This window comes from Excalfactoria chinensis, chromosome 7, assembly GCF_039878825.1.
Source record: "Excalfactoria chinensis isolate bCotChi1 chromosome 7, bCotChi1.hap2, whole genome shotgun sequence".
Classification (NCBI taxonomy): domain Eukaryota; kingdom Metazoa; phylum Chordata; class Aves; order Galliformes; family Phasianidae; genus Excalfactoria; species Excalfactoria chinensis.
This window is the reverse complement of record NC_092831.1, coordinates 13,550,112-13,564,811: the sequence shown is the minus strand read 5'-3', so window position 1 is coordinate 13,564,811 and position 14,700 is coordinate 13,550,112. Positions and strand designations below refer to the sequence as shown.

The 14,700-nt window shown below is 56.4% G+C and overlaps 2 protein-coding genes across 5 annotated transcripts; one reads left to right on the top strand and one right to left on the bottom strand.

The window, feature by feature from the left end:
- Window positions 1-516: 516 nt before the first annotated feature.
- BCS1L (BCS1 homolog, ubiquinol-cytochrome c reductase complex chaperone) lies at window positions 517-5,254 on the bottom strand. Of its 2 annotated transcripts, none has more exons than XM_072341794.1 (8): window positions 5,102-5,176; window positions 4,392-4,765; window positions 3,775-3,914; window positions 3,466-3,660; window positions 2,979-3,042; window positions 2,470-2,639; window positions 1,929-2,046; window positions 517-1,222 (listed from the first exon to the last, which is right to left on the bottom strand). In XM_072341794.1, the coding sequence occupies exons 2-8, from the start codon at window positions 4,709-4,711 to the stop codon at window positions 970-972; spliced, it is 1,260 nt and encodes a 419-aa protein (XP_072197895.1). In that variant the 5' UTR covers window positions 4,712-4,765; window positions 5,102-5,176; the 3' UTR covers window positions 517-969. The 2 variants fall into 2 exon arrangements, with proteins under 2 accessions (XP_072197895.1, XP_072197894.1); XM_072341793.1 differs by having other exon boundaries at window positions 956-1,222; window positions 5,176-5,254.
- Window positions 5,240-14,667, top strand: ZNF142 (zinc finger protein 142). 3 transcript variants are annotated; one of them, XM_072341784.1, is made up of 9 exons: window positions 5,240-5,360; window positions 5,580-5,898; window positions 6,466-6,612; window positions 7,228-7,479; window positions 7,883-8,695; window positions 8,954-9,131; window positions 9,752-12,968; window positions 13,588-13,693; window positions 14,074-14,667. In XM_072341784.1, exons 2-9 carry the CDS (start codon window positions 5,661-5,663, stop codon window positions 14,571-14,573), a joined length of 5,451 nt encoding a protein of 1,816 aa, XP_072197885.1. In that variant the 5' UTR covers window positions 5,240-5,360; window positions 5,580-5,660; the 3' UTR covers window positions 14,574-14,667. The 3 variants fall into 3 exon arrangements, with proteins under 3 accessions (XP_072197885.1, XP_072197884.1, XP_072197886.1); XM_072341783.1 differs by having other exon boundaries at window positions 7,225-7,479; XM_072341785.1 differs by lacking the exon at window positions 14,074-14,667 and adding an exon at window positions 13,160-13,257 and having other exon boundaries at window positions 7,225-7,479; window positions 13,588-13,682.
- The last annotated feature ends 33 nt before the right edge of the window (window positions 14,668-14,700 follow it).

The following is a 14,700-nucleotide window of genomic DNA, read 5'->3' as shown; positions in this document are numbered from 1 at the left end:
AGGGGATGACGTGAATTGGTGGTGCTGGTGATGGGGCACAGAACCTGCCTGGATCAGGCCTTCCCTCCACAACTACATTTTCAGGGCTGTTTGCAGAGGACTTCACACCAGCCTGGCCTGGCTGCACTACTGACCTCACCAAAGCATGCAGCAGCCCCAGGCTGATGGCAGCCCTGCCACAAACAGAGGAAATAAGCCAGTTGTATAGGGTAAGCAAATTCTCAAAGGGGTTACTGAATTATCCCCCAGAGAATCAGATAGTCTCAGGAGGACCTGAGGTGCCAGAAACCAGACTGATCCTTCAGCTCAGTCTCTCCTTCCAGCACCTCTCTATATTGTACCAGGAATTGCACCTTAGAGACAAGCCAGGATCCCTTCAGAACAGGGATCCAGGCCTCAGCAACCCTAAGTGGAGCAATGCTGCTCCCAGCTATCAAGGTCAGAATGGCTCTAGGAGGTGGACGGTGAGACAAATAACAGGCAGAAGTAAAGTCAGCATGCACACAAAAGTAAGGGGACTGGAGGGCAAAGAGCCATGTTGAGCACTTTTCCTTACAAGGATGTTCATAAATCAATGAAGACAGCTCTCCTTAGCATTGCATCACCCCAACGTCCTGCCCCTGGAAAATTCTCTTTTGGAGTATCAGCCCACAAGGAAGGGGTTGATAAGTTATGGTTTCACATCTGGAAGCCTTGGCAGCTTCTCACACTCCCAGCACAAGGGGAGTGAGCAGGGTCTGTATAGTAACACCCAAGACTAGGGAGCAGCAAGAGCCAATCCCCTCACTCTGCTGCAGAGCTGGAACCTCTGACTCCATATATTTTAACAAAAAGACAAGGCCTTGGTGAGGTAAAGAAAGACCTTAGCCCATGTGGCTGGGCAGCTCCACAGCATCCCCAGGATGGTCCAAGTCCTTGTCCCAGTCATTTCCAGGCCTCATGGTATGGCAGGGCAGAGCTCACCTTAGGTCACGGCAGGATGGAGCGTATGTTTTCAATGGCTCCCCCAGGATCTGTCTTATAGAGCATGAAGTGGCCCTGTACTTGGGCAGCGCTGATCTGTTTGGAGACTGCCAGTGCCTGCTCGGCAAACCGCTCTGCTGCAGCTGGGGGCTGCTCAGGATAGAAGCGCTGGAACATGCGGGCCAGCTGCCCTCGGGAGCAGTGGCCCACATACTGCTTGAGGTCCACACGTCCAGGCCGCACCAGGGCTGGGTCCAGCCTGTTGAGACACAGGGGTACCTTCACAACCTGACCCAAGTGCCTTTGCAAGAGTGGTCTAGCAGAAGCCCCCCTCCACGCTAGCACAGCCAGCCTCCCATCTGCAAGGCCCTGTGCACTGTGGTATAGGCAGGGAATAGGCTTGTTCCCAAAATCAAGGTAGGAAATGAACCCAAAAGAAGGGAATGGTAGGCTCCTGAGGAAGATAAGTTAGTCAATTCTGCTTATCTGTGCCCCAGGAATGCTGTCTGAACAGTGATCTAGGCTACCTCAGTCTAGAGCAAGCAAAGCCCACCACAACAGTGTCCAAAAGGTACATGAGCTGGCTTCCTGAGCACAGATACGTGCCATGAACCCAGGCCACGTCCTACTGACTAAATGGACTGCATGGGACCAGCTTCTCACTCAGCACAGCCACAACCCTAAAACCCACAGATCCCTACAGGCAGGTGGCTGGTACCTCTCCTGAAGGAAGTACCCAGCACAATACAATTTGAACAGTGAGGAAGAGGCCCAGCAGGAGGGATCCCTGATGAGGGATTTGCATCCTGAGGAAGGATCAGGACACCTGCTATGCAGCCCACAAAAATTAATCCACAGTCCTCACACTCAAGGATGCACAAAGACCTCCATAAAGGTCACCAAAAAGGCTCCACAGAAGGAAGGTTTTCCCATGCAACTGCTCCCTCCCAGAGTGCAGCTCTGACCTGTCCACATAGTTGGTGGTCATGAAGACAATCCTGGCCTCTGTGGAGGCCACACCATCCAGGGCGTTGAGGAGGCCGCTGAAGGTCAGGCGCCCCATGCCTTGGTACATAGCAGGGTCTGTGGACAGAGATGTTTGAGATCATATCTATCTGCCACTCACCTGGCAGTCTTGAGGGCTACCTGCCTATAACTTGAAGCATAAGACAAGCTTTCTGTTCCCTCCATCCCTTAGGCTGACCCTCTGCCTCTTCCCGTTTGGTAGCCCACTTACCATCCCTGCCTGGCAGCACCCCTGTGAACCCGAAAGGAGAATGAAGGGGAAGGTCACCTTATGCTGAAAACACCCAGATGTACAAACAAGTATCTTTGCCTGAGATACCTCTGGAATTATGGACCCAATGCTCCCTTCATATGGCCAAGCCAAAACGGAGTGAGCTCCAGCTTGGGTCATGAGACCTCTGAGAGCTGCCCCCTCCCTGTCAGCCCATACCAAGCTGGCAAATATCCCAATGCCTGGCCCAGGAAGAGATCACCACTCACTCTCAGCAGCAAGGTCCCGACTGACGAAGGCAGCATCCACATCCTCCAGAAGGATGATGCTCTGCTGTGGTGCCACACTCATGAGGTAATTGAGTCGGTCATCAGAGAGGCTGCGGTCACTGAGGCTCAGCAGGCAGATACTGTGTTGTAGCTCCCCTGCCAGGGCTGTACTGAGAAGGACACAAAACACAGCTGTGAATCACAGGAAGAAAGCCTGGAGCAGAGGAAGGCAGCAGGAGCTGAAGAACTGGCTCTCCCTGTCCAGTAGCAGGGGAGAGCACAGGCACATTCTCCCCGGTGGGGATCAGGCAAGAACAGTGGATGTGAGCCCTAGAGTCAGACCAGCTTGTACACAGTGCTGTCACTCTGATCTACAGTGGTGACACAGCCCACTCCTTCATTGCTGGATTTCAAACCCAAGCCCATCTACATCTTCTCATCAGAGACTGCTGCACATCAGAGCAGGCAGCTGGCAGGAAAACTGCTGTCACCCAGCTAGCAATACTCACATGAAGCTGCTTTTTCCACAGCCAGGAGGACCATATAGCAGATAGCCTCTTCTGTATGGGATCCCTAGGAAGACAATGTCCTTTTAGGAACCAGCTGTGTTACTCTGAGACCTCTCCCTCAGAGCCGAGGGAAAGGCTGATGAACAGAAGGCTGGAAACTGCTGAGACAGGGCTGCAGCAGGCACAGCAGCAGGGTGCTGAGAAGCTGCGGGGATGGATATAAGCAGCAGTCTCTGCTTGGCCCCTAATTGTGCTTGCCCCTTCCTTTCTCCCCTGTGCTTGGCTATGTTAAGGGCTCTTTGTTAAGAGCTGAAAACAAGTGGATGCATCATGGTCACAGTTGGGGTGAGAGCACTGCTCTGTGTCCAGGCTGAAGAGCTCAGACACACAAGGGGCTTCGCATAGCACAGCTGTGCTATCTGTGGACAGGGGTAAGGCGATGCATTGGGCACAGCACAGCACAGAGGACACCGCGCTGGAGCCTTGCCTCTCTCGATGTACCACTTGGGGTTGTCGATGAACTCCTTCACGTCCTCAACCAGCCTCTCTGACACACCCTTCTCCAGCACCACGGAGCTGAGAGGCCGGCGGCGGCGCGGGAACCCAAACTGCCGCCACTCTGTTCCAATGGCTGTGTACATGATCGTCCTCCCCTCCTGCTGCTGCAGAGCCAACTCCCGGGCTGCAGAAAGAAGCAGAGGGAATGGCTGGCAGGAAAAAGGCTCTCTTATGACGTCCCAGGTGCCACCAGGAAGGGGGCTGTTCCCAGTAGGGCCACACACAGCTGCCTACAGACCTTCCTGGAGGATGTTGAAGAAGATCTCCCGGTTGGTGCCCAGTGCTGTGAAGGTGACAGACTCCCAGGCGGTTCCTGTGTTCAGGTCAACCATCTGCCTCTCCCGGTTGCGCTCAATGCGAATCCACTTCCCCTGATACCTGGAACAAAAGAACAAGGGTGAGGGATGGAGCCCACCTCCAGCCGCAAGCCACATAACCAAGCAGCCTCTGCCTTTCACCTCTCAGTCAGATCAGCCAGGGATGGTGCTGCTCTCTGTGCCCAAAGCAGGCATGGTGGGGTCCTGGGCTCAGCAAGGGGAACTCAGAGCTAGCAAGTCCAACACTGGCTTGGAACTGTGGGATAAATCTTGGGGTCCATTTCCATTTGTCTGCACCCAGACAGAGGGCATGGCCTGGGTCATGCGTTAAGGGGAACATTCACCTCAGGTGAAAAAGCAATTTCAGATTGGTGCAGACAAACTCCCTGAGCTACTCCCAATCCCCTCTCCTAAATCAGACACAAGAAGGAGGTAGAATTCTCTGCCTTTAGAGGCCCTCCCTCCAAACTGGACTTTCATTGCCAAAATGAGGGTGAGTCCACAGATTGCTTTTCCCTCTCCCTCTGGTCTTCCTTACCAGATGAAATGGTTTCCAGGGCTGGGGACAAAGTCAAACTTGGTGCTGACGCGTCCACTCTCATGCTGCAGGTATGAGGTCTCAACACTCAAGTGCTGTGTACGCTTGGCATGATGTGAGATCCAGTTCAGCAGCCACTGGTAGCTCTTATCCTTACTAGGCACCTCCAACGTTATCATATAGTGGCGCCTGAAAGCCACCAGCCCAAACTGAGCCCCTTTCCGAGCCAGTGCCATGGCTGTGCCCACTCCAACAAGGCCAAACCCAGCCCCAAAGTAGGGGTTGTCCTTCAGTGCCACAACGAAGTCAGAAAACGGCATTATGGGAGGTTAATGTGATTCCTTCCACAGCATCTCCACAGTCCATCAACCAACCTGTGTGGGCAGAGAAGAGAGTGCGGATGGTCTGAATGATGGAGCAACAGAGGACAAGATGGGCAGCTCATTGATGCCCGGCCTTTACCACAGCCGGAGGTAGCAGCATCAACTCATCCTGATGTCAGGGAGCCACAGAGACCCCAAAGGGAGCGGTGCTGCTCCGTGTGCCACACAGCAGAGGGGCTGAGGCCCATCCCCAGGGCTCCCCTTGCTCAGCTGCCGGTGGGTCTGAAGGCCACCAGTGTACTCCCCCTCCTCTGGGCAGAGCCTATCATCCTATACGTGGCCCTGTCCGGACACCCGTACATCCCCACATCTCCAGCAGGTCTCTACCCGTGCCCCGTAGGTCCTTGTCCCCACGGCACACCACCCTCACCCCGAGACAGCTCCGGCCCATCGACCCTCACCTCCACGCCGCCCTCCCCGGCGCTGTGCCGCTCTCTATGGTTCCTCCCGCACTTCCGCTTCCGGCGGTTCCCGGCGCTCAGCCGCCGAGCGGGGTCGGGGCAGAGGAGCAGGAGGCAGTAGGAAGCGCCGGGGGTGGCGCTCTGTGCGGCGGGTACCATCGAGATGCGCTGGGCCGGGCCTGCAGGTGGGAGCGGGGTCAGGGAGGGGGGCAGTTGGGGCGTGCTGGGGGGCACTGGATCGGGGCTAGGCCTGAGTCCCTGCGTCGCTCCTGGGCTGGGGATGAGGTGTCCTGCCCGGCTGCGGGCCCTGCGTGAGGCCCCTGGGTCAGGGCACGGGGACAGGTGGTGCTGAGGATTTCACCCTCCGAAATCTCTCATAATTCGATCTCGTTCTTCTCTTCCAGAGCCGGGGAACCCCCGTGCCCAGCTCTGAGTAAGGGGCAGCGAGTGCAGAAGTGGCCGCACCTCCGGCTGCAGGCGAGGAGATGGAGGCCCTGTGTTCTGAGCTGCTCCTGCCCTCCCCGGGGGCAGTGGGAGTAGCAGGAGCAGTCGGAAGCCCCACTGCCACGGCTGGGGCTGCCCCACTGCCCGTGAGTCAGGAGTTGGTGCTGGCAGAGGCATCGTTGCCTGGGGAAGGGGCTGCGTCCGAAGGAAGCAACGTAGAAATCTTCATCGAGGCTGTAGCTGGCAATGTGACTCTGAGCAACGCAGCCAGTGGCACCGGTACTGGGTGTGGGGAGGAGGGCACAGACCCTTCGGTGCTGAGCAGTGGGATGGGGAGACAGCTGGGCCCTGTTCCTTCTGGTCAGCGCCCTGGGGATGTCACAGTGCCCCTGGGTTGCTGACCCTGTGTGCATCGTGAACAGGTGCCACTGCTCAGTATGAGTCTGGCACAATGTGGGGAGGACTGGCCCAGGGAGCCTTGGAGAAGCCCATGGAGTTGCTCTGAGCCTTTGGAGGATGCAGGTAGAGATCTCCATCCTGCTGCATCACTCACTACGCTGTCCACCCTGGGGCATCCTGCTAGAGAGAAGGCAAAGCAGCATTACCTCTGCCTCAGAGGTGCTAAGGAACAGACCCACTCAGAGTGGTCACCTGCATGATGACTCTCCTCCTGCAGTGAGACTGTGTGGCGTGGGATCCCCAGGGCAGAGGGAGGATTGTTGTTCTCCAAGCTGTAATTTGTGGCAAGATCATTTTTGTTCTTGTCCAGAGCTGGAACTGAACCACCAGTCCCAAGCTCTGGGCCCGGTGAAAGCCCTTTCTCACAATCATCCTTGCTCTGTGCAGAAGTTCTGGTCAAGGTGGTGGAGTTGTATTTCTGCGAGAGGTGTGGCCAGAGCTTCCCGGAGGCTTCCTTGCTGTCCCAGCACGAGTGCCTGCTACTACCACCACCAGAGCACCTGCAGCTACCTGGAGTGCTGCCAGCACCCACCAGTAAGGGCCAGAATAAACCAGGGGGCTCAGAACCACTGGTAACGGGTGTCCCAGAGGGCTCAGCTCTTGAGTGCCTGCTGTGCCCCATCTGCCAGGGGATGTTTGCACAGCCTGATGAGCTCAAGGAGCACTTCAGGACCCACCGTGGCCTGCAGGGAGCTCTGCCCTGCCCTGAGAAGGGCTGCTGCTTTGCCACAGAGGACTGCAAACAGCTGCACAGCCATCTACATTTCCTGCATGGGGCTTCGCCTGTGTCCTGCACCTACCGAGCCTGCCCCTCGCTCTTCCCCAACCACCCAAAAACATCTGTGATGAGCAGCATCCCCAGCTCAGTTCCCCTCAAATAGCTCTGCATTCTGTCATCAGGTGTAGCTGAGTTTGGTGGAGACCCAAGGGGGGTCAGGAGCCTGTGGGTGTTGCAGGGACTGACTTTGGAGCTAAAGCCTGTGGGAAGAGAGGGCAAAGCTGTGCTGCTTGAGGGATAGAGAGTCAAGTTGTTCAGCAGCAAAGCGGCTTAGAGAGACAGGAGGTTTTTTTTATGTGTATGGGTTAGGGATGGTGGCTGCTTCCCACCCGCAACTCACAGTCTCTTGTCTTTCCTCCCTGACGCAGAAGGGCAGAAGGAGGCAGCAAATTGCCGCCGTGACTGGGAAGCTACTTCAGAAGAAACAAGGCCAGCAAATCCCTCAGGCACTGGGGAGGGCTCCTTGGAGGAGCTGAAAGCATCTGCCAGAGAAGAGGATTCAGAAAGTGATGAGGATGATTCACTGGAGGAGGATGGAGAGAGCCCTTGTGAGAGCAACGCCAAAGAGAACAGGAAGGAGGCTGCTGCCAAAGCCAAGTTGACAAGGGCTCAGCACTTCAGAGGTACGATTGTGAGGCTGTGCTGAGAGCTGCTTGGACCTATTGCTTATGAGCAACTAGTAGAGCATAGTGGGGCCAACAGGTCCTGTGTCACCCAGCAGCCTGTTTGCCTATTAGGTGCATTCATTCCCGTTGCTGAACCTGAGAGATTTGCTTGGCTTTGGGGGACATACAAGCAGGTCTGATTTAGGCTGTGCTGGATGACTTTTGCAAGTGTTAATCTGGAAAGAGCCCACCTGAACCATGCTGGTGGCTCAGGATGGGGATGGTCCCTGCAGGTACCTGGCTGCTGCATGACTGTATGTGATAAGCCCATGCCCCAGCACAGCAGGATCAGAGAGGACACATCTGCCTATGCTTGTGTGCTTTCTCTTTCTTGCTGATGGCTCTTCCTTTGCTCTCACAGGAGCTGTTGCAGAGGGCTCAGCATACTCCTACAAAACCCACATGTGCCCCGAATGCAAGCGGTGCTTCAAGAAGCGGACACACCTGGTGGAGCACCTCCACCTGCACTTCCCTGACCCCAGCCTGCAGTGCCCCAACTGCCACAAGTACTTCACCAGTAAAAGCAAGCTGAAAATCCACATGATGCGGGAGACAGGTGAGAAGGCGCATCGCTGCCCGCTCTGCCACTACAGCTCGGTGGAGAAGAATGCCCTCAATCGGCACATGGCCAGCATGCATGAGGACATTTCCAACTTCTACTCTGATGTCTACTCCTGCCCCGTCTGCAAGGAGAAGTTTCGCCTCAGCCAGGCCCTCAAAGAGCACTTGAAGACTCACAAAGCTGAACCCAAGAGGCTGAGCTGCTTCCAAGAGGGCTGCGACTACTGTGTGGAGGACAGGAAGGAGTTTGTCCGTCATCTCAAGGATGCTCATGGCATCAAGGCAGTGGAGTGCAAGTACCATGCCTGCTCACTGCTCTTCGGGACTGCTGAAGCCATGGAGGCTCACCGGAAAACCCACTATGCCTTCCACTGCCAGCAATGTGACTTCATCTGCTCCAACAAGCATGTTTTCCGCAAGCATAAGAAGCAGGGGCACCCAGGCAGTGAGCAGCTCCAGTGCAGCTTCTGTCCCTATGCCACCTTCAACCCTGTGGAGTATCATGACCATGTGGGCAAGATGCACGCCAATGAGAAGATCCACAAGTGCACCGAGTGTGCCTTTGCTACTGCACACAAGAGGGTGCTCATCCGGCACATGCTGCTGCACACAGGTGGGTGCCTGCTGCGGGGCAGCTGGAGCCAAGCTGGGACACGGGTTTGTGCTGGTCCTGGTGGTCAGAGAGGGCTGGGTGGGGATTCCTGGGTCCCATCGGTGGCTCTGCCACCCACCAATCCCTAGTCTTGTTTGGCTGGAGTCACGATGTGTCCCCATCCCTGCTGTTATCCCAAGCTCCAGCAGATCTGGTTACCCTCAGGGGGGAGGCTGCCATATCTGATTATTGTACTGAGAACACTTCTCTTTCCTCTAGGAGAGAAACCTCACAAGTGTGAGCTGTGTGACTTCACATGCCGCGATGTGAGCTACCTGTCCAAGCACATGCTGACACATTCCAAAGACAAGAACTTCATGTGCACTGAGTGTGGATACATCACCAAGTGGAAGCACTACTTGAATGTCCACATGCGCAAACACACCGGCGATCTTCGGTACTACCCCTAGGCTGGTTGGCCTGGCAGCATTGTTAGGGCTCCCCAGATCCTGCTACAGGAGCCTGCTGGGCTGCATCTACTGCCTACTCTGTTGAGCACACAATAAATGCAGTCTTTGAGCTTGCAGGTTGTCGTCAGCATAGTGCTGTGGAGGCAAAGGTATCCCAGGTGCCTCAGTACCATCATTATATTAATGCAGCTCTAAACCTGAGTTCTTGCATTCTGCTTGTGTTTTTGTGCCAAGGCCAGTTTGGGCTTGTGCAGGACTCTGCCAAAAAATGTTTTTACTTCTGCACTATCACCTTACTGCCCTGAGGCCTTGTCTGCCTCCACAGATGCTGGAGGTGCTTCTGCTGTGAAGCGTGTGTCAGGAGTGACAGGGTCACTTTCTGGGATACCCAGGGACTCTTATCTCCCATCCTCAGGCTGAGGATATAAGGCACCAACAGTGCCAAGGGTTGCGAGAGGAATTGCTTGTGGTTTGATCTGCCTGAATTGCAAAGGTCAGATCCAGCAAACCTAAGAGCAGGTTTCCGAGATGGGGAAGCAGGGCTCCATATGTCTGGCAGGGTTCAGCTTGTTCCCACACTGCCTGACCATTTCTGCTTTCCCCACAGGTACCAGTGCAACCAGTGTTCATACCGGTGCCACCGTGCCGACCAGCTGAGCAGCCATAAGCTGCGGCACCAAGGCAAAAGCCTCATCTGCGAGGTGTGCGGCTTTGCTTGCAAGCGCAAGTACGAGCTGCAGAAACACATGCAGGCAAAGCACTCGCAGAACTACCAAGTGCCCATCTTCCAGTGCCAGTACTGTGCCTACCAGACCAAGTACAAGCAGGCGTTGCTGAACCATGAGAACTGCAAGCACACCAAGCAAAAGGAGTTTCGCTGCGCCCTTTGCTCTTATTGCACCTTCAGCAACACCAGCCTCTTCTTCCACAAGCGCAAGATTCACGGTTATGTGCCTGGTGACAAGGACTGGCTGGAAAACTATGCCAGCAAGGAGCTGGAGATCAGCTCATCCGAGTCTGTCTTTGGCTACGAGCTCGGAGCAGCCCTGCGTGTGGATGTCAGCTCCCCCTTCTCTAGCAAGGAACAGTGGGCAAAGGTGAAGCCATCCCAGCTGGAGTCCCAGGGTGGAGAGGGCTGCCAGCAAGCACTCATGGTACCCCTTCTGGGGCAGGATGCTGCTCCGCTGGAGGGCAGCTGTAAGGCTCAGACAGCTGTGGGCAAGAGGGAGCAGAGCTGCACAATTGATGACAGCATGCAGAGTGACACTGCTGTGGGCTCAGATGAGCTCGTCACATCTGAGGATGTGACAGAGAGCTGCACGTTGCACTTGGAGACAGTGCATGTCTCATCTGATCCCATCCTGGAGCATTTGACTGGAGATGCCTGCATGGCACAGCCAGAGAGCATAGAAATGCTATCCTGCAAGGGGCCTCCTGCTTCCTATGAGATGCTTGGCTCCCAGGATGACCTTGGCTTGGAGGACAATGACAATGTGCTCGAAGATGTCCCGGACTATAAGGAAGAGGAGGTAGATGTACGCAAGGATGAGATGTTGAGGCTGGAGGACAGTGCAGCAGCAGGTGCCAGCCAGGAAAATGACACCGTAAGAGAGGCCACAGGCCACCTTGAGAGGTCATGTTCAGACCACAGCAAGCTGGATGCAGGCCCAGAGATGAGAGAGAACAGCCAAGGTGAACCACCAGAGGCCTGGCTCAGTGTGTTGAAGACAGCTGAGCAGAGCCATCCACCTATCACAGAGGATGTGGCCACCTCCAGCAATGACACCAGAAGCAGTTCAGAGTCAGTGCTGAAGGCGCTGCGGAAGCAGGACAAGGAGCAGGCAGAGACGTTGGTATTGGAGGGAAGGGTCCAGATGCTGGTGGTGCAGTCAGATAGTCAGATCTTTAAGTGTGAAAAATGCTCTTACATCACACGGAAGGAGAAGTCCATGTCTCTACACTCCAAAGCCAGCTGCCAGAGCCACCGCACCCCACTTGTGTGCCACGAGTGCGGTGCCAGCTTTAAGCAGCAAAGGGGACTCAACACCCACCTCCTCAAAAAATGCCCAGTCCTCCTGAAGAAGAACAAAGGGCTCAAACCGGCTGTTGTGGAGGCAGCAGGGCTGCACCGTTCTACTGGCCAGCTGGGTGATAATGGTACAGAAACAGCAGAGAGCGACAGGGGAGGCAAAAAGGAGCCTGGACATCCTGAGTCCCCCCGGGAAGCTGAAATGATGCCTGATGAAATGCAGGAATCGGATGGTCCCTTTGCTGGGGAGCAGGGGTCACGCTGTCCTTCCCCTGAGAAGTCTCTCCCTGGTGACGGTGCAGAGGTAGCAGAAGAGCCCTCACAGCAAGGGGATAGAGTTGAGACAAGCAGAACGGAGTGTCCCTTGCAGGCTGGGAAGCCCTCTGAGAAATACCGGCTGGAGGATGGGAAGCTGCACTGCAATGCCTGCTCCTTTGTGTGCTCCCGTGTCTCCACCATCACCTCTCACGTAGAGGATGGCTGCCGGGGCTTGGAGCAGTTCTGGTGCTCACGGTGCCCTGAAACCTTTCGCTCCCAGCGGGCCCTGAAGAACCACTGTGCTGAGAAGCACCTCCTGCATCCTGAGAAGGATGGATCCCACAACACCCAGCTCCTGGGGGGGGACACAGCCAGCACTGAGATGGGGCAGCCCGGTGATCCTGTGCTAGACGCAGCTCCACCAAAAGCCACACTGCCCAAACAGAGGCGTTTCTCCTGCTCCACTTGCTCCTTCACCTGCCATCAGGAGCGGGCCATGAAGACGCACAAGAAAAGGGGTTGCGTGGTGCTGGGGGAGTTCCGCTGTGCCTCCTGCCCCTTCACCTCCAAAGTGGCCAAAGCCCTGCGGCTGCACCGCAAGCTGCACCGCAAGCACTACAGCAAGCGGCCGCAGCTGCAGTGCCGCCAGTGCGAGTTCACCTGCAAGCAGGCCCGCTGCCTACGGCAGCACGTGCGCATCAAGCACGAGGGGGTGAAGCCCCACAAGTGCCTCTACTGCGAGTTCAGCACAACACGGCGGTACCGTCTGGAGGCCCACCAGTCCCTGCACACCGGCGTGGGCCGCATCGCCTGCGGCATCTGCAACCAAACCTTCGGCACCAACTCCAAGCTGCGCATCCACCGCCTGCGGGTGCATGAGAAGACGCCCACCCACTTCTGCCCTCTGTGCGACTACAGCAGCTACCTGCAGAACGACATCACCCGCCACGTCAACAGCTGCCACCATGGCGAGCTCAACTTTGGCTGTTCCCGCTGTGAGGCTCGGTTCAGCTCCGAGACGGCCCTCAAGCAGCACGTCCTGCGGCGGCACGAGGAGAAGGTGTCCTACGGCTGCCCGCAGTGCGGCTTTGTGTGCCACAGCGAGGCCACGCTCAAGTGCCACATGCAAAAGCAGCACCCTCACCTGGAGTGCGGCACCTGCAAGGAGAGCTTTCCCAGCCGGGATGCTCTGGAGGAGCACAAGAAGCAGCACTTCAGCCACCGCTGTGAGCTGTGCAGCTTTGCTGCCAAGGAGCGGCAGCAGCTGGTGCGGCATTACGTGGAGAGCCACGAGCCGGCCGCCCCCCAGGACAGACCCCTGCAGTGCCCCTTCTGCGACTTTGCCTGCTGCCATCAGCTTGTCTTCGACCAGCACATGAAGGGCCACGGGGGCACACGCATCTACAAGTGCTCTGACTGTGAGTACACCACCAAGAACAAGCAGAAGATCACCTGGCACATCCGCATCCACACCGGCGAGAAGCCCTACAAGTGCCACCTCTGCAAGTACACCTGTGCTGACCCCTCGCGTCTCAAGGTGAGCATCCTGCTTGGGAATGGCTTGGGAGATACGTGGAGGTTTGGGGATGGAGAAATGACAAGTGGAGGTATTATCCTCTCTGTTCTTTCCTGAGTTTTGTGTGGGAATAAGCAAGCAGATGGTACTGATGCAGGGCAATGTGATACTGGGGGACAGCAGCTGCATGTTCTTTCTGCTCCGCTTTGTAGGTGATTATCATCCTCTCACACCATAAAGGGCCTTTCCTAGAACAAGAGAGTCAGGCGTGGGGTAATGGAAGGAAAATGGCCTGTCTTTACTAAAAGAGGTATTGACTTTTTTAATAGCTGAGCTGAAGCCCTTTGGGGCCGCCTGGGCGAGGCTGCTTGCTCAGGGTTAGCTCTGCTGGTCTGGCTTCAGCCTGAGCTGTGCCCTAAGTGCCAAATGAGGAAGAAAATCCTGTGTCCTGAGACAGAATGTGCTCAGCAGTAGCAGGGTCTGATCCTGACCATTCTGTGGGACACCCCATGGTCAGGCTATCACACAGCCCTTCTGGCCACTCACAATTGCTGAGATGTCAGGCTTGCTCCCGAGCCCCACGCATCACAGGGCCCTGCATTGCCCTTGTCCTGACCATGCCCCATTTTTCTCTGCCCAGTACCACATGCGGATCCACAAGGAGGAACGCAAATACCTCTGCCCAGACTGTGGCTACAAGTGCAAGTGGGTGAATCAGCTCAAGTACCACATGACAAAGCACACAGGTGAGTGTGGCCATGGGGTACCTCCAGCACTGCTGGCAGGGGAGGACCATGGGGCTGCATAAACCCAACTTCACACTTCCTGTGTGAGATACAGTAGGCACTGACCAGTATGTCCCTGCGTGCTGATGGGTTGAGGACAATGCCCTGGAGCTGCACCCCAGTGCTGGGAAGATAATGAGAGGAAAAGTGGGGTGACACAGACCCCGGGGGCCTTGGAGATGTGGGAGCCGTGGGGGGCCTGCAGGGGAGTAGGCAGTAACACCAAGGATAGGATGTAGGGAGGGTCCTTGGGACCATGATGGGGATGTTGAGACCCCATGGAAGGGCCGAGGGAGACAGACACCATCCCCTTGACCCCAGCACTGTCCCCACTGCTACAGGGCTGAAGCCGTACCGCTGCGATGAGTGTGAGTACTGCACCAACCGGGCGGACGCGCTGCGGGTGCACAAAGAGACACGGCACCGGGACGCGCGCTCCTTCATCTGCGAGCAGTGCGGCAAGGCCTTCAAGACCCGCTTCCTCCTCAAGACCCACCTGAAGAAACACAGCGAGGAGAAGCCGTACGTCTGCAACGCCTGCGGGCGGGCTTTCCGCTGGGCGGCCGGCCTGCGGCACCATTACCTCACCCACACCAACGAGCACCCCTTCTTCTGCCGCTACTGCCCCTACAAGGCCAAGCAGAAGTTCCAGGTCATCAAACACATCCAGCGGCACCACCCCGAGTGTGGGGCTGGTGACCCCAGCCAGGGGGTGGGCAAAGACCCCAGCACGCCCACCGTCCACCTCCGCGCTGTGCAGAGGGAGAGCCCGGCTATGGGGCCACCTGCACTGCAGCAGAAGGGAGAGTGCCTCACAGAGAAGGATAGCATCTCCCAGTGAGTCCTGGCAGCTGCAGTGTGTGCGTGTATAGACATATATGTATATGGGATGTAAGATATGTGGCTGTATAAAAGGAATCTCTTGGCTCCTTTTGATCCTGTTTCTTCAGGTTGTTTGGGGTTCTCCT